The sequence below is a fragment of the Pongo abelii genome, chromosome 1 (genome assembly GCF_028885655.2).
Source record: "Pongo abelii isolate AG06213 chromosome 1, NHGRI_mPonAbe1-v2.0_pri, whole genome shotgun sequence".
Classification (NCBI taxonomy): Eukaryota; Metazoa; Chordata; class Mammalia; order Primates; family Hominidae; genus Pongo; species Pongo abelii.
In genome coordinates, this window is record NC_071985.2 from 89,460,943 (window position 1) to 89,479,234 (window position 18,292).

The following is an 18,292-nucleotide window of genomic DNA, read 5'->3' on the forward strand; positions in this document are numbered from 1 at the left end:
AAAATTTTTTTATTCATTTTTTGTGTGTTTTATATCTCTTTCCCCTCCATTCCTTTTTATCACATTATTCAGAAATGATCACTTTCCCATCTTGTTAAAATTTTCTTTTTCTATTTCTGTGAATTGATAATTATGGCCAATGTTCGATTTAATTTTATTTATTTATTTATTTAGAGATACAGTCTTGCCCTGTTACCTAAGCTGGAGTACAGTGGTATGATCATAATTCACTGAATCCTCTATCTCCGGGGCTCAAGCAATCATCCCGCCTTGCCTCAGTGCCAGCTGAGACTACAGGCAAGTGCCACCATGCCATGCTCATTTTTTTATTTTTATTTGTATTTTTAGTAGAGAAGAGGTTGCCCTATGTTGCCCAGGCTGGTCTCAAATGCCTGTGTTCGAAGTGATCTTCCTGCCTTGGCCTCCCAAAGTATTGGGATTTGAGCCAGCGTGCCAAGCCAACAGATGCTTAATTTAGAGAAAGTTTTTATTTTACAAGAAAGAAAGGCACAAAACTCCAAAATCAACGCCAACTCTTGTTAGTCTCTTCGTTTACTTGTTTTGTTTTCATGGACCTTGACACAGGTTCATGAAACCCCCAGATCTGGGAACAACGCTAGCAGGTGTTATTTAGGATTGGTTTTTTCTTTAGAACCTGTTAATTCCACTGTATAAATAACCTCCCTGAGATAACCAGAAGCCTCCCCTGCACTGGGCATTGTGCCAGGGGAGGATGAGGCTGGAAACCTGGGTTTGTCCCTGATAGGCTTTCTCCATAAAGCTTTCAGCCTCTCATCCCACATCAGGAGTGTTTTTGGAGAAAGCTGCACTCTGTTGAGCTCCAGGTTGCAGTGGAGGGAGTGAAGGAGCTCTCTGTACCCAAGGAAAGTGCAGCTGAGACTCAGACAAGGTCTGTGAGTTGAGGGAACCCTGTTTTCAGCTTAGGTCTGCTTTTGGTCTCAGAGATGTGTGAAGTTTAAACAAAAGGCAAGGGGTTTTGGAGTCTTTGTAGGACTGCACAGGGGTGGGGCAGGGATGTAGAGAAAAATGATGGCCAAGATGGTGACCTTCATCTTGCTTGCTTTAGATTGCAGTGAACCAAGTCAGCTTCCTACTGTTTCTCATTGCGGCCACCAGAGGGTGGAGTACAGGTGAGTCACGCTGCTAGGGAGAGCAGTTCCTTCAGCTGGATGGCTTCCAGGATCCTGGTCTCTCCCAGGACACAGAGCATGTCTTTGAGATGCACAGAGGCTGGCTTGCATGTAGACTGAGTGCTGATTTCTGGTCTCTGGTGGGATCTGGTCTGTGGCAGTGAGGGTGTTGCTTGAGGCATGTCCTGGGTCCAGGATCTAAGCTTTTGTGTGGCCCTGAGGGGGCTGTGGTAAGAACTGTGTCACCTCCCAGCCACTGCCCACTCCTGTGGCCTTGGCTGTGGGATTTCCACGGGAACTACATGGTCTGCTTTGTGCCTGGAGAATGTTCTCTCCACAGTCTTCCTCTCTACAACAAGAATAACAATGACATTTTAAAATTTGTATTTTTCTTCACTGTTTTAATTTTTTTTTTTTTAAAAGAAAAGGCTGTTTCAAAATATCTTCTTACTTCATCCTGGCAAAAGCACTGTTTATTAACTGTGTTTTAGGTATGAGGAAACTGAGGTCAGTCACCTCTGACCTCAAAGCTTTCCCCTAGACTGTTCGAATAGTTTGCAGACTTTTTGGAGTAGAGATTAGTCTCACCACTCCCTACTTCAAACCCCATGTTTCAGCCATATTAAGCAGCTTGTAGTTCTACAGCTGGACTATGCTGTATTTTTTTTTTTCTCTAGGCCTTTGGATATGCTGTTTTCCCTGCCTTGGATTCTCTTCCTACTGATAAATCATGTTTATTCTCTCAGAATAAGCTAAGATGTCACCCGGAGTGGAAGGTCTTCTGTGACTAAGACATGAGACAACCCCTCTTGCCTCCTTCTGCCAGGCAACTGCCCTGTTCGCTGTCTGGCCTTTCCATTCTCCATTCTTACCTCAGAGTCTTTCTTTTGTTCTCTTGAGTTTGTCTTTCTTCTACCATTTATTCTCAATACAATTTTCTGTTGAATTGTCAGCAATTCCCTCTAGAGCCAAGCTCTTGCTGGGGAAGTTTAATGTCTTTGATTACTCAGTGCTTAGGGCAGGACCCAGCACAAGGACAGGTCTTGTGGCGGGAGGCATGCTTTAAGCCTGTGCTGGCTGTCGGGTCGGATGGGCTGAATGGATATGATGCTGATGGGCTGAGTGGATGTGACACTGATGGGCAGAGTGGATGTGACACTGATGGGCTGAGTGGATATGACACTGGCTGTCTCAGGCCTTACCACCTGGGCAGCAAGGTTCTGCTATAGTGGTGGAATGAGTGTGGGACTGGCGATAGGAGAGGGTAGGTTTTGTGTCAAACCAGGAATGAGAATAAATCCTGTGTATTCCCTAGATGAGGCTAATACTTACTCCAAGGAATGGACCTGTTCTTCATCTTCATCTCTGCCCAGAAGCTGCAAGGAAATCAAAGAAAAGTGCCCTAGTGCATTTGGTGAGTGATGAAACATTCAAACAGAGCTCAGTCAGGGTATCAGGATTATGTCTTCTGGGAGTCTTTTTGTCTTTTAGTTAAAAAAAATTATAGTAAAGTATATGTATACATATTACAATTTGCATAAGATTTGCCATTTTAAGCACATTTAATAAATGTGCAATCCAGTGGCATTAATTACCTTCAAGGTTGTGCAACCATCACTGCTATCCATATGCAGAACTTTTTCATTACCCCAAACAGAAACTCTGTACTTAATAACATGGAGGGGCCAGGTGCGGTGGCTCACACCTGTAAAGTGCTCACCCGGCACTTTACGAGGCTGAGGCAGGTGTATCACTTGAGGCCAGGAGTTCAAGACCATCCTGGCCAACATGGTGAGACCTTGTCTTTACTGAAATACAAAAATTAGTCAGGTGTGGAGTGCACATTTGTAATTCCAGCTACTTGGGAGGCTGAGGTGGGAGGATCGCTTGAACTCAGGAGGCAGAGGTTGCAATGAGCCGAGATGGTGCCACTGCACTGCAGCCTGGGCAACAGAGTTTGGCTCCATCTCAAACACAAAAACAAAACAAAACAAAACAAAAAATAACAGAGTTATTAAGCAATAACTCCCTTCCCTTAGTCTCTGGTAGCTGCACTCTACTTTCTGTCTCTATGAATTTGCCTAGTGTAGTTACCTCATGTAATTGGAGTCATATGGTATTTGTCCTTTGGTGTCTGGCTTATTTCACTTAGCACAGTGTTTTGAGGGTTTGTCCATGTTGTAGCATGGGTATTTCATTCCCTTTTATCCACTGTAGATACATATATGCACACACACCATTTTTGTTTATTCATTCACCTGTTGGTGAATATTTGAATTGTTTCTTCTATTTGGCTCTTGTGACTAATGCTGCAATAAACACTGGTTTAAAGGCATCAGCTTGAGGCCCTGTTTTCAATTCTTTTGGGGATAGACCTGCAGTGGAATTGCTGGGTCATACAATAATTCCATGTTTAACTTTATGAAAAATGTCACTGGGATTTTATACAATTCTATGTTCTGCCTCAGTTATAGGAGCATGATCTTCTGAACTCAGGGAGGCCCCAGTACCCCTGGGAGCACTTAGTGATGTGACTCAGGACAGGAGCCTTTAGGCCATGTTTCTGGTTCCTAGGGCCTTTGTTGTCATGGGGCTGAGATGAACCCTCAGCTCTCAGACAGGGAGGCTCTGGGCTGGTTCTCTCTACAGATGGCCTGTATTTTCTCCGTACTGAGAATGGTGTTATCTACCAGACCTTCTGTGACATGATCTCTGGGGGTGGCGGCTGGACCCTGGTGGCCAGCGTGCACGAGAATGACATGCGTGGGAAGTGCACAGTGGGCGATCGCTGGTCCAGTCAGCAGGGCAGCAAAGCAGACTACCCAGAGGGGGATGGCAACTGGGCCAACTACAACACCTTTGGATCTGCAGAGGCGGCCACAAGTGATGACTACAAGGTTGGTGCCACTTCTTAACCACTTGGGTGAGGGTGAGGAGTGGAGTGTGGCTGGCCACCAGCCTGCAGGAGGGAGGGTTGGAAGGTGGGGATGTAGGGAAGTGCTGGAGAAGAAGAGACAAATATTTGCACCTTTTTTTTTTTCTTGAGATGAAGTCTCACTCTGTTGCCCAGGTTGGAGTGCAGTGGTATGATCTTGGCTCACAGCAACCACTGCCTCCTGGGTTCAAGTGGTCCTCTGCCTCAAAAGTAGCTGGGATTACAAGCATCCACTACCACAGTCGGCTAATTTTTGTACTTTTAGTAGAGACGGGGTTTCACCATGTTGGCCAGGCTCGTCTCGAACTCCTGACCTCAAATGATCTGCCCACCTCGGTCTCCCAAAGTGCTGGGATTACAGGCATGAACCACCACACCCAGCCAACTTACACTTTGAATCACAACTTCCTCCTAACAAGGCTGTTAGGGCCCTGGGTGTGGTGGGATCATCTGCTGGGAGTGGGGTGTCTGAGTATTGTTGACCATCTGCTCACCTGGAGTCCAGAGCTCTCAGTCCAGCTGATGTTGCATGTGTGGACCTTCTGTCTCCTGCCCTGGGTGTGGTGGGATCATCTGCTGGGAGTGGGGTGTCTGAGTATTGTTGGCCATCTGCTCACCTGGAGTCCAGAGCTCTCAGTCCAGCTGAGGCTGCATGTGTGGACCTCCTGTCTCCTTAGACCTCCTGGCCCAGTCAGGCTCAGTGTCTGTTGCTTTCCAGAACCCCGGCTACTACGACATCCGGGCCAAGGACCTGGGCATCTGGCACGTGCCCAACAAGTCCCCTATGCAGCATTGGAGAAACAGCTCCCTTCTGAGGTACCGCACGGACACTGGCTTCCTCCAGACACTGGGACATAATCTGTTTGGCATCTACCAGGTACAGAGGGCTGCTGGCTGGGACTGGTTTTCATGGGTGTACAGAGAAGCAGGTGTTAGAGGTTGGGCAGGAATCATTTTCTAATGGGCCTGTCTCCCATGTTCTTCTAACCTAGATTTGCTGATGGCTTCTGTTGCTTCTCTTAGGAATTCTGAGCCAGGCAAGAGAAAAGACCTATGGGAGGGGTGGGGGGCTGGGGGAGGGATAGCATTCAGAGAAATACTTAATGTAAATGATGAGTTAATGGGTGCAGCAAACCAACATGGCACATGTATACCTATGTAACAAATCTGCACATTGTGCACATCTACCCTAGAACTTAGAGTATAATAATAACAATAAAAAAAGAAAGACCCATGGGAGAGGACAGCTGGGGCAGGAACAGTGTGGATGGGTCAGGGAGAAGGAGACAGAGAATGAAGTGGTCTAGGCTGCCGCAGAAGCACACTCCTGAGTAACTGGCAGCTGTAACAGGGAAAGATTCTTATTTTGACTGGTTTTGAAGTAATCTCAGTTACTGAGAAAGCATTGTTTCCCCTCTATGAATGGCAGCATCCCAGGAGATGCTGGTAATGGCAAGTCTAGTGTCTTTACTTCATGACCTTTTTTTGTTCTTTGTAGAAATTCCCAGTGAAATATGGAGCAGGACAGTGTATTACTGACAATGGCCCGGCAATCCCTTTGGTCTATGATTTTGGCGATGCCCAGAAAACAGCATCTTATTACTCACCCTATGGCCAGCGTGAGTCTTTAATGATCCTCTGAACTCCTAGTAGGAAAGGAAATACATTCAACTATGCTAGGTAACAGTTGCGCATCCGACTGAAGCCTGGTTTTCTTCTGTAATGTTCCCTATATTGCCCCACTTGATTTGCGTGGCTGCCTTTGAGATCTGAACTTTATTAACCTCATTTTAGGAAACTGAAGCACTGAGAGGTTTAGAAACTTGCAAAGAGCACAAGGCATATGTGGAAGAATCAGCAATTGGGGTGAGGAAATTTGGCTCCAGACTTTTTTTTTTTTGAGACGGCGTTTCACTCTTGTTGCCCAGGCTGGAATGCAATGGTGCAGTCTCAGCTCACTGCAACCTGTGCCTCCCAGGTTCAAATGATTCTCCTGTCTCAGCCTACCAAGTAGCTGGGATTACAGGTGCCCACCACCATGCCCAGCTGATTTTTGTATTTTTAGTAGAGATGTGATTTCACCATGTTGGCCAGTCTGGTCTCCAACTCCTGATTTTTGGCGATCTGCCCGCTTTGGCCTCCCAAAGTGCTGGGATTACAGGCATGAGCTACCGTGCCTGGTTAGGCTCCAGACTCCAGACTCTTTATTCCTAACAACTCACTCTCAGCCCTGCAGAAGCTTGTTAGGACCAGGCCAGGTCCATGTGCACAGAACAACCAATAAAATGGAGGAACTTTTTTTTTCTATTGTGAGTTTATTTTGTGTGAAGCCAAAGTTGGTAGCATAGTATGCTTCGCAGAGGCTGAGCATATATTATAGAACTCAAAGCTGTTATTATTTACATTTGGGAGTTGAGATTTTAAAATAAAGGAGAAAAGAAAAATGTAAACAGGAACAGAGTGAATACATCTGTTAATTTCTGCAACTCAGTCTTTGGAAATGTTTAGTGGTGATCTTCCTGCAGAGTTGAATTTCTCTTCACAAGCCTCTGGCAGATGAGGAACCCTCTCTGAGGACCAGCTCTTCATCTCTGGGGTTGGGAAAAGGTCCCTCTTAGCTAAGTTTGAGGCCAGGATGTACCAGCAATTGGCCACAGTGGTGCTGGGCTCCACCAGTACAGCTGGAGTGTTGGGCTGTAGCCTAAGATTTGGCATCGAGAATCTCAGGGCTGGCCTAACGGAAGCAATTTCTAGCATCTTCCTTGAATGCTGTTTTCTGCCTCTTGTTTTCAGGGGAATTCACTGCGGGATTTGTTCAGTTCAGGGTATTTAATAACGAGAGAGCAGCCAACGCCTTGTGTGCTGGAATGAGGGTCACCGGATGTAACACTGAGCACGTGAGTCTCTGTGGGGACCACAAGGACCTGTGAGTAAGGTCGAGTTTGTCAGTGTGTGTTGGTATGTGTGTGTGTGTTGAGTGTGGTATGACTGGGGTGTGTGTGTATGTGTGTGGGAGTGTGACCTTCTCTTGCTCGTTGCTGGGCTTCAGGGGCCAGTGCTGTGGGACCCTTTGTCCAGGGATACACATCCTGTCCCTTTGAGGACCAAAATCAAGGGGTGAGGCTTCAAAAGAACCATTGCTCGGTGCTCAGCCTTTGTGAGAAAGCACTCAATCACTTGGAGCTGGGGTGAGGCTTGTGTGCTGAAACATTCAGTAGGAGTCTTTAGAGCTGAGATTCCTTGAGAAACACAGGTGTTGTTTTCCTTCATCTGAGGTTTATATTTCAGAGAAAACCTGGGCCTCCCCAACCCTAACCATGGTTTGCCTAGATATACACTGCACTGGGGAGCTGCTGGGACAGTCCTGGACATCATCTTCTAGAAACTTCACTCAGGCCATCCCTCGTGTGGTTGAAATGTTAAGGCTCAGGAATCCCGAATGGTGGGATTGATAAATTCCAAAGATTATAAATGGAATACCAGTTGTATTAATCCATTCTCTCACTGTTATAAAGAAATATCGGCCAGACATGGTGGCTCACACCTGTAATCCCAGTACTCTGGGAGGCAAGGCAGGTGGATCTTTTGAGTTCAGGAGTTTGAGACCAGCCTGGGAAACATGGCGAAGCCTTATCTCTACAAAAAATACAAAAATTAGCTGAGTGTGCTGGCGCATGCCTGTGGTCTCAGCTACTTGGGAGGCTGATGTGGGAGGATCTGCTTAAGCCTGGGAGGTGGAGATTATAATGAGCCAAGATCACACCACTGCACTCCACTCCAGCCTGGGTGACAGAGCGAGACCCTGTCTCAAAAAAAAAGAAAAAGAAATATCTGAGACTGGGTAATTTATAGAGAAATGAGGTTTAGTTGGCTCATGGTTCTGCAGGCTGTAGTATACGTATAGTGGCTTCTGCTTCTAGGGAAGCCTCAGGAACCTTCCAATCATGGCAGAAGGCAAAGATGGAGTGAGGTGTCTCCCATGGCAGGAGCAGGAGCAAAGGCAGGGGAGGTGCTACACACTTTTTTTTTTTTTCTTGAGACAGAGTTTTGCTCTTGTTGCCCACGCTGAAGTGCAGTAGCATGATCTAGGCTCGCCGCAACCTCTGCCTCCCAGATTCAAGCGATTCTCCTGCCTCAGCCTCCCAAGTAGCTGGGTTTACAGGCATGAGCCACCACACTGGGCTAATTTTGTACTTTTAGTAGAGATGGGGTTTCTCCATTTTGGTCAGGCTGGTCTCGAACTCCTGACCTCAAGTGATCTGCCTGCCTCAGCCTCCCATAATGCTAGGATTACAGGCATGAACCTCCATGCCCAGCTGGTGCTACACACTTTTACATGTCCAGATCTCATGAGAAGTCACTCACTATCATGAGGACAGCATCAAGGGGCTGGTGCTAAAATCATTCATGTGAAACCACCCCCATGATCCAATCAGCTCCCACAAGGCCCCACCCCCAACACTGGGGATTACAATTCGACATGAGATTTTTTGGGGACCCAGGTCCAAAACATGTCACCAGGTAATACAGAGGGTGGGCAGGGAAGTCTAGAATAACATGGTTCTCAATTTGGGTGAGTGAGTGTCATTTATAAAGTCAGAGTGTCTGGATGATGAATAGGTTCTGGGTCAATGAGGGATTTACTTAACCCTGTTTTGGTCATTTGGAGCTTGAGGTTCCTGTGTAGAGATCCAAGCTGGATTTTGAGGTCTTCAGCACAAGAAGCATCTCGACAGGAGATGGAGATTTTGGGGCCATCAGTGAATTTTTAGTAATTGAGGCCACAGTGGTCATGCACTTTATAAGGGAGAGGGAGATGGGTCCTCCACTAGGGAGCAGCACTTAGAGGATTTATGAAAGAAGAGAACAGGCAGGGGCTCTGAGCATGAATATTCAGAAAAGTTGAAAGAAAGTCAAGAGAATAATGTCATTAAAGCTAAAAGAAGAGAGTTTTTTTTTTTTCTTTTGAGACAGGGTCTTACTCTGTTGCCCAGGTTGTAGTGCAATGGCACGATCTAGGCTCATTGCAACCTCCACCTCCCAGGTTCAAGCAATTCTCCTGCCTCAGCTTCCTGAGTAGTCAGACTACAGGTGCCTGCCATCACGCCCTGCTAAGTTTTTTTTTGAGACGGAGTCTCATTCTGTCACCCAGGCTGGAGTGCAGTGGCACAATCTCAGCTCACAGCAAGCTCTGCCTCCCAGGTTGATGTCATTCTCCTGTCTCAGCCTCCTGAGTAGCTGGGACTACAGGTACCCGCCACCACACCCGGCTAATTTTCTTTTGTATTTTCAGTAGAGACGGGGCTTCACTGTGTTAGCCAGGATGGTCTCGATCTCCTGACCTTGTGATCCGCCCACCTTGGCCTCCCAAAATGCTGGGATTACAGGTGTGAGCCACCGCACCTGGCCCACACCCGGCTAATTTTTGTATTTTTTGTGGAGATGGGGTTTTGCCATGTTGGCCAGGATGGTCTTGAACTCCTGGCCTTAAGTGATCCACCTTCTTCAGCCTCCCAAACTGCTGGGATTATAGGTGTGAGCCAAGGAAGAGAGAGAGGTTTTTACGGGAAGGATAGATCAACCTTGTCAATGGAGAGACTGATGAGGACCAAAGAAATCACTGGATTCAGCTGTTAAGATGGCATTGGCCTCACTGGCAGATCTCTCATTACCACCTCTTCCTCTCTTTGTTTCCCAGCACTGCATTGGTGGAGGAGGATGCTTTCCAGAGTCTAGTCCCCGGCAGTGTGGAGATTTTTCTGGTTTTGATTGGAGTGGATATGGAACTCATGTTGGTTACAGCAGCAGCCGTGAGATAACGGAGGCAGCTGTGCTTCTATTCTATCGTTGAGAGCTTTGTGGGAGGGAACCCAGAACTCTCCTCCCAACCATGAGATCCCAAGGATGGAGAACAACTTACCCAGTAGCTAGAATGTTAATGGCAGAAGAGAAAATAATAAATCATATTGACTCAAGTCTTGGTGTTTCTGTAAATTCCTTTCGTGTAGGGGTGAAGCACTATAGGAAATTTCAAAAGCATGTGTATTGTTTGGCTGACTGTACTTCAACTGTGTGTGTGCTTGGACTGTTAGGGCTCAGGAATCCTGATAGAGAAACATGCCATCTCTACTTCCCTTTCAGATAGCCCTTAAAATAGCCAGAGGCATACAGGGCAAGGGGAAAGGAAGCATTTTATCCTAACCCTTCCTAACTCACCCACATGGACTGATCAATTTGTATCCTCAACCTGAAGACCCGAAAGGAGAAAAGAGTCCATTTTTTTGGGGGGTGCCCCAAAGAAGAAGGAGATATACTCAATATCTATATCTAGTATGTTCTAACCTTAGTGACTGGGCGCTCTCCTTAGGGAAGAATGGGCTGGCATGTTATGATGATGGTGACTATCCTTGTGTAGTGGCTTAACCATTCCTGGGCTCCCATCTGCAGGTGCTCATTCAGAAGGAGACATGTGGCCAAATCATCCCCAGTGGGTTATTGGTACAGATAGGATGGGGATGCATCAGTTCTTACCCATGACTAAATATTAGGCATTATATTGTGTTTCCTCTACAATGCAAATTGGTTTATGACAAGCCCTTCCAATTCTTCGCCACTCTAAGTGTCAATTACTTCTCACTGGCTAGAAAATGAAGTTTAAAGTTCTTAGGCCTTAGAGGAATTAGAAGAGGAAGGGGAAGAGGGGAAAGAGGAAGGGGAAGAAGAAGGGAAAGGGGAAGGGGAAGAAGAAGGGAAAGAAGAAGGGGAAGAAGTTTGCTTAGAAAATGTTTGGGAGGGGCGGGGTGCAGTGGCTCATGCCTATAATCCCAGCATTTTGGGAGGCTGAGGTGGGCAGATCATGAGGTCAGGAGATCAAGACCATCCTGGCCAACATGGTGAAACCCCATCTCTACTAAAAATACAAAAATTAGCTGTGCATGGGGGCATGTGCCTGTAATCCCAGCCATTCGGGAGGCTGAGGCAGGAGAATGGCTTGAACCTGGGAGGCGGAGGTTGCAGTGAGCCGAGATCACATCACTGCACTCCAGCCCGGCAATAGAGCTAGACTCCATCTCAAAAAAAAAAAAAAAAAAAAAAAAAAAAAAAAAAAAAAAATCTGGGATGGTTATGTTTGTTGTTTAAACTAGATCTATTTGGACGTGTGTTAGAAATTGTTAGTATTCTCTCTACAGCCTTTCTTTCTTTAGTTCTTTCTACCTTCTTAATAACTCATTTTCTGTCATCTGTTCTTTCCTGCCTTCTGTCTTACCCCTTGTCCCCATTCTCTATCCTGAAACACAGATATCTCTGTCCCTCTTCACTCTCAGATGTCCTTCTTCCAACTAGAGGAGACAAACCTGAGTACGTTTTTATCTCTGGTTGGAGTTCCCCTGTATGTGACTCATCTTTTGTGTGCCAGACACTGTTGGCTGGGAGTGCACAGACCAGTGGTGAGAGAGAGAGGTGAATAGTTTTTCTCTTTTATATATTCCTTTATGAATTAATTCCAACAATATTCATTGAGTGTGTACTAGTTCCTGGGCTAAGTGCTGGGGATACGGTGATAGAGAAGTGATAGAGAAGACAGATGAACCCAATTCTAAAGCTGCAGGTGGTGGAGCCCAGGGGCCCTTCAGGTGCAAGGTGATAAAGTCTCCCATGAGAGCTTCCTGGGAAGCTGTGGAAACAGGACAGCGATCCCCAATCCAGAAAGGAATGTTAGGGAAGACCTCTCAGAGAAGGTGGCTTTCCCTTAATTCTCCCTGCCACCACGGCGTGACCACAGAGATCTCTGAGCCGGGAAAGTTTTCAGCTGTCATTGTTTTCATTGTGCCCCACATCCGGAGAGTGAGGTTGTTAAACCTCTATGCTCTGGAAATAGATGGAATTAGTCCAAATCCTAGCTTTCTAAATGGATCTGACCCTTGAAAAATTTTTCATGTATCAAAGTTTCAGTTTCCTTATCTGTAAACTACAGATAAGAGTAGTAAAGTCCTCACATGTGGTTTTCATAAAAATTAAATGAAATAACACGTACAGCCTTTAAAAGAGTACCTGGCTTATAGTTACTGCTTGATATATATTAGTTATTGTTATTATCTTTTGAGACATGGTCTTGTTCTGTTGCCCAGGCTGGAGTGCAGTAGTGCGATCTCAGCTCACTGCAACCTCTGCCTCCCAGGTTCAAGCGATTCTGCTTGATCTCGAACTCCTGGCCTCAGGTGATCCACCTACCTCAGCCTCCCAAAGTGCTGGGATTATAGACATGAGCACCATGCCCAGCCTCTCTTTTCTTAAAATTTTATTTTATTTATTTTTTCATTTTTTGAGACAGGGTCTCGCTCTGTCACCCAGGCTGGAGTGCAGTGATGCAGTCTCAGCTCATTGCAACCCCCATCTCCTGGGTTCAAGTGAGTCTCCTGCCTCCACCTCCCAAGACTACAGGCACATGCCACTATGCCAAGCTAATTTTTGTATTTTTATTAGAGACAGGATTTCTCCATATTGGCCAGGCTGATCTCAAACTCCTGACCTTGTGATCTGCCCACCTTCGCCTCCCAAAGTGCTGGGATTACAGGCATAAGCCACTGCGCCTGGCCTTATTTATTTATTTTTGAGATGGAGTCTCCCTCTGTTGCCCAGGCTGGAGTACAATGGCATGATCTCGGCTCACTGCAACCTCTGCCTCCTGGGTTCAAGCGATTCTCCTGCCTCAGCCTCCTGAGTAGCTAGGATTACAGGCACCCACCACCACACCTGGCTAATTTTTGTATTTTTAGTAGAGATGGTGTTTCACCATGTTGGCCAGGCTGGTCTTGAACTCCTGACCTTATGTGGTCTGCCCACCTTGGCGCCACTGCGCCTGGCCTAACATTTTATTAATTTTTTTTTTTTTGTAGCGATTGGGTCTCCCTATGTTGCCCAGACTCATCTCAAACTCCTGGGCTCAAGCGGTCCTCCTGCCTTGGCCTCCCAGAGTGTTGGGACTACGGGTGCCCAGGCCCTTCTTTCTCTTTGATGTAGTCTTAAATTTTCTCCATTGTTAAATCAAGCTTAGTCTACAGCTGCCTCCTTACATATTTTAAGTTTGGCCTAAAGGTTTCTCTGTACATCACAAACTATGGCGTAAATGTAAGTATAAATAAATTATAGTCTGCTCTTGTGCCAATCACCAAGTTTTGGCCAATCAAATGTGGCTAAATGTTCAAACTAGGCAAATGCCAAGCTATAACCAATGCAGCTGTTTCTGCATCTCACTTTCATTTTCCATATGTCACTTTCCTTTTTCTGTCCATAAATCTTCTGGCCCTGCTAGAGTCTCTGAGTCTACCCTGGCTCAGAAGGCTGCCCGACTCATGAATCATTCACTGCTCATTAAACTCTTTTAAATTTAATTTGGCTGAAGTTTTTCTGATGGTGTCAGAAGTGGGATCTGAAGTGGAGCTTCTCACAACCCCCAGGAGGGCTGAGTGACCAAGCAGGGATCATGGGTAAGTTCTCTCTTGAATTCTGAAGCTCCATAGATTAGTGTTTTGAGCTCTCTGAGTTTCTTTGAGCAAATTTCTGATTCAAACTTGGTTTGGAAGTTGTGATGGAAATCATACTGGGTCTAGGACCAGATTGGATTCAGTAATTAACTGATTAACTGGCTTGGATCTAGTTAGAAGCCTCTGACTGGGTCAGAAAGAAACAGGTAGTAACTGGCAATATTGCAGGCGGTGTAAAATTTGGCTTTTGGAAATTTGCATGGATTTTTGTGTTCCACCCCTTTGCTTTTCTTGTCCGGCTCTGTCACCCAGGCTGGAGTGCAGTGGTGCACACTCCAGTGGCATGAAGTGAACCTGCCTCCCGGGTTCAAGTGATTCTCCTGCCTCAGCCTCTGGAGTAGCTGGGATTACAGGCATATGCCAACATGCTCGGCTAATTTTTGTATTTTTAGTAGAGATGGGGTTTCACTATGTCAGTGAGGCTGGTCTCAAACTCCCGACTTCTGGTAATCCGCCCACCTTGGCCTCCCAAAGTGCCAATGAGCCACTGTGCCTGACCTGTAAAGTTTTAATTAGTGAGTAAAAGGATTCATGAGGCTAGACTTAAGCTGTAGCAAATCTGGTGTACTTTGTGCTATGAATTTGTCTTTCTGCATTGTTCTGTCATAAAAAGGGGTACAATAAAATAGAATGTGGGCCTAGGACCCCCATAAGCTCACTGTTTAGGCCATTATGGCAAACTGGTCAGTTAGAAACTTTGCTGAAGATCCCTGAAACAAAAAAAGCTGGATGAGGTTTCCCTCTCTTCTTGTTTAATGTTATTGGGAGCTTGATCTTGTAACCACATAGTAATACTCTCTCTTGGTCTCCCCTATCCAGGGAACAGGAATTTTGGAGTCCATGTCACAGTTAGCTCTGCGTATTATTTTGAGCAGTTAAAAGCCATTTGAAGTTCAAAATTGACTGCTCTAGGTGCTTTCTAGGAAGAACAATGGAAACTGCCCAATGCTGTGGCTCAGTGGATAAGGTTCTGTCTTTTCACAGTGGTGGCCGGGGTTCAATTCCTGGCTTAGGGAATGAGTGCTTTTGTTACCAGTGGTAGTTATTCATATGGGTCTGCAGCAACCTCAGTTCTTGCCTCCTGAGAAGAAAAAATTCAACTGAGGGGCATAAGGCAGAAGGAGAGACTGAGGCAAGTTTTAGCACAGGAATGAACATTTATAAAAAGCTTTATAGCAGTAAGGAAAGTACACTTTGAAGTACAAGCCAAGTGGGTGACTTAAGAGACCAAGTGAGCAGCTTGACCTCTTGACTCAGGGTTTTAAATTTTATTTTATTTTAAAAAAGACATTTATTTAGCCTCAGGATCAGACTATTACATTTAGCAATCAACAGCATGGGTGGAAAAAAAATTACATTAAAACCCTTTATTGGAATGCTTTACACTTTCCACAGAACAGAAACTAAAATAGCCTGTGACAATTAGTCACAAATACAGTCTTCGAGTTTTTTGCCCATACACATGAGTATTTGTCTAAAACATGTCTTCTTTGTAGCAGCTAGGCCCTGCCACCACTGTGCTTGGCTGAGTTCACAAACCTGTTGTAACCTGTAGCTTCCCTGTCACTTGTCTGGCTCTCCTCTCCCGCTAAGCTTTGTTTCCTAATTAAAATCTTCTACCACTGCCATAGCTACTGCTGCTACTGGAACCACCATAGTCACCTTGATTTCATGGTTTGGGAAAGTATTGGCCTCCACCACCATAGGGGCCAGAGCTTCTGCCTCCAAAGTTTCCTCCCTTCATGGGTCCAAAATTTGAAGACTGATTGTTGTAATTGCCAAAATCATTGTAGCTTCCACCACCTCCAAAATTGCTTCCATCCTTACCAAATCCATTATAGCCATCCCCACTGCTACTATATCCTCCACCACCATGGCTGCCACCAAAGCCACCACGACCACTGAAGTTTCTTCCATGACCAAAGTTGTCATTCCCACCGAAACCACTTCCACGACCACCACCAAAGTTTCCAGAACCACTTCGACCTCTTTGTCTGGATGAAGCACTAGCCATCTCTTGCTTTGACAGGGCTTTCCTAACTTCACAGTTATGGCCATTCACAGTACAGTATTTCTGAATGACAGTCTTATCCATGGAGTCATGATTGTCAAAGCTCACAGAGGCAAAGCCCCTTTTTTTGCCATTGCCTTGGTCAGTCATGATTTCAGTCACTTCAATTTTTCCATACTGTTCAAAATAATCTCTTAGAGGATGTTCTTCAGTGTCTTCTTTAATGCCACCAACAAATATCTTTTTCACAGTTAAGTGGGCACCTGGTCTTTGAGAATCTTCTCTTGAGACAGCTCTTTGGTTCCACAACTCTTCCATCCACCTTGTGTGGCCTTGCATTCATGGCTGCATCCACTTCCTCCACAGTGGCCTATATAAGAAACCCAAAGCCCCCGGAGCGCTTGGTGTTTGGATCTCTCATTACCACACAGTCTGTGAGCATTCCCCATTGTTCAAAATGGTTCCTCAGGCTCTCATCGGTTATTTCAAAGCTCAACCCTCCAATGAAGAGCTTCCTCAGCTGTTTGGACTCTTTAGGAGATTCTGACTTAGACATGACGGCAGGGAGAAGTGAGGGTTTAACAATACTTCTTCGATGGTGTTCATGGGCAGAAACGACTCAGGGTTTTATATGTTGGCATACTTCCAGGATCTTGTGTTACTTATCCGCACTCCCGAGATCTTATTGGGAAGCTGCTGATGGTGTTTTCTATCTATTATGAGACAGCCGTTCCCTGGCACCAGCTGTGACCAATTACTACTTTATTTTTTTTGAGACAGAGTCTCACTCTGTCGCCAGGCTGGAGTGTGGTGGCCTGACCTCGGCTCACTGCAACCTGGTTCAAGTGATTCTCCTGCCTCAGCCTCCCAAGTAGCTGGGATTACAGGCACCCGCTACCACGCCCAGCTAATTTTTGTATTTTTAGTGGAGATGAGGTTTCATCATGTTGGCTAGGATGATCTCGATCTCCTGACCTCATGATCCACCCACCTCGGCCTCCCAAAGTGTTGGGATTACAGGCGTGAGCCACCATGTCTGGCAGACCAATTACTACTTTAAAAAAAACAGTTAACTGCCTGACCATCACCTGATGGTCACCCAACACTCCTAGTGTGTGTGTGTGTGTGTGTGTGTGTGTGTGTGTGTCTGAGTGTGGGGAGCCCTCTCCTGCTCTGCTCATTCCCAACTAGCTACCCACTGTAACACTTTCTGGTTTGATATCTGTGTGACTTTTGCCATTTATTGGTTCTCTTTGCCCTCATGAACAACTTCTGACTTCCTGTCTTGAATTTTCTTTTCCCTAAGCACTTGGGAGGTTGCCTTTGGTAAAGTTCAAAGGTAAGAAATATTTGCTGCTTGTTCTGGCTAGAGTCTTGTAATATTTGGTTAAAAGTCAACTTAATTAGAAGCAGATGTTCAAGCTATAGGTATTGACAAGGCCTTTATTTTTTATTTTCCTTTTTATTTTTTTCGAGATGGAGTCTTGCTCTGTCGCCCAGGCTGGAGTGCAGTGGCACCATCTCGGCTCACTGCAAGCTCTGCCTCCCAGGTTCACACCATTCTCCCACCTCAGCCTCCCAAGTAGCTGGGACTACAAGTGCCCACCACCACACCTGGCTGATTTTTTGTATTTTTAGTAGAGAAGGCGTTTCACTGTGTTAGCCAGGATGGTCTCCATCTACTGACCTCGTGATCCACCCGCCTCAGCCTCCCAAAGTGCTGGGATTACAGGCACCTTTATGTTTTTTTTCTCTTTTTGGATCTTGTTTCTCTGGGAAAAAAATATTTTTTTCTTTTCAGTCAACTGAACTGTTTTTCTCCATTTTGTCTTCTTGCCACTCTTGGTGCACACATGAGAGAACCTAAGATAATTTCTTTCTTTTTGTTTTGAGATGCAGTTTCACTCCTGATGTCCAGACTGGAGTGCAATGGTGTGATCTCAGCTCACTGCAACCTCTGCCTCCCAAGTTCAAGCGATTCTCTTGCCTCAGCCTCCCAAGTAGCTGGGATTACAGGCATACACCACCATGGCCGGCTAATTCTTGTATTTAGTAGAGACGGGGTTTCACTATGTTGGTCAGGCTGGTCTCGAGCTCCTGACCTCAGATGATAACACCTGCCTTGGCCTCTCAAAGTGCTGGGATTACAGGCATGTGCCACCATGCCCAGCTAGACCTAAGATAATTTCTAACAGCCCAGACTTCTTGGGAAAAACAGAGGAAGTGCCACAGACCCCATTTTGGGAAAAATCTGTTTTCCTCATGAAAACCCAGGAATTGAAAGCAGATATATCCCTTGTATTACTCCATTTTCATGCTGCTGATAAAGACATACCCGAGACTGGGCAATTTACAAAAGAAAGAGGTTTATTGGACTTACAGTTCCACATGGCTGGGGAGGCCTCACAATCATGGCAGAAGGCAAGGAGAAACAAGTCACATCTTGTGCGGATGGCAGCAGGCAAAGACAGAATGAGAGCCAAGCATAAACGGCTTTTCCCTTATCAAACCATCAGATCTCATGGGACTTATTCACTATCATGAGAACAGCACGGGAAAGACCTGTCCCCATGATTCAATTACCTCCCACCAGGTCCCTCCCACAACACGTGGGAATTCAAGATGATATTTGGGTGGGGAGGTGGCCAAA

General features: G+C 45.8%; 1 protein-coding gene and 1 pseudogene across 1 annotated transcript; one reads left to right on the top strand and one right to left on the bottom strand.

The window, feature by feature from the left end:
• The first annotated feature begins 733 nt into the window (after positions 1 to 733).
• LOC100448969 (intelectin-1) lies at positions 734 to 10,061 on the top strand. Its single transcript, XM_054548520.1, has 8 exons — positions 734 to 751; positions 1,088 to 1,151; positions 2,467 to 2,565; positions 3,801 to 4,048; positions 4,805 to 4,963; positions 5,585 to 5,705; positions 6,880 to 6,983; positions 9,785 to 10,061. The coding sequence occupies exons 1-8, from the start codon at positions 734 to 736 to the stop codon at positions 9,935 to 9,937; spliced, it is 966 nt and encodes a 321-aa protein (XP_054404495.1). The 3' UTR covers positions 9,938 to 10,061.
• Positions 10,062 to 15,285: 5,224 nt separating this feature from the next.
• On the bottom strand, positions 15,286 to 16,198 carry LOC100436838 (heterogeneous nuclear ribonucleoprotein A1-like; annotated as a pseudogene).
• Positions 16,199 to 18,292: the final 2,094 nt, after the last annotated feature.

Excerpts from the sequence above, each read along its gene's own strand:
- LOC100448969 (XM_054548520.1), top strand. Across the intron at positions 1,152-2,466 it reads CACCAGAGGGTGGAGTACAG|ATGAGGCTAATACTTACTCC; the intron begins GTGAGTCACGCT and ends TGTATTCCCTAG. Across the intron at positions 4,964-5,584 it reads ATCTGTTTGGCATCTACCAG|AAATTCCCAGTGAAATATGG; the intron begins GTACAGAGGGCT and ends TGTTCTTTGTAG.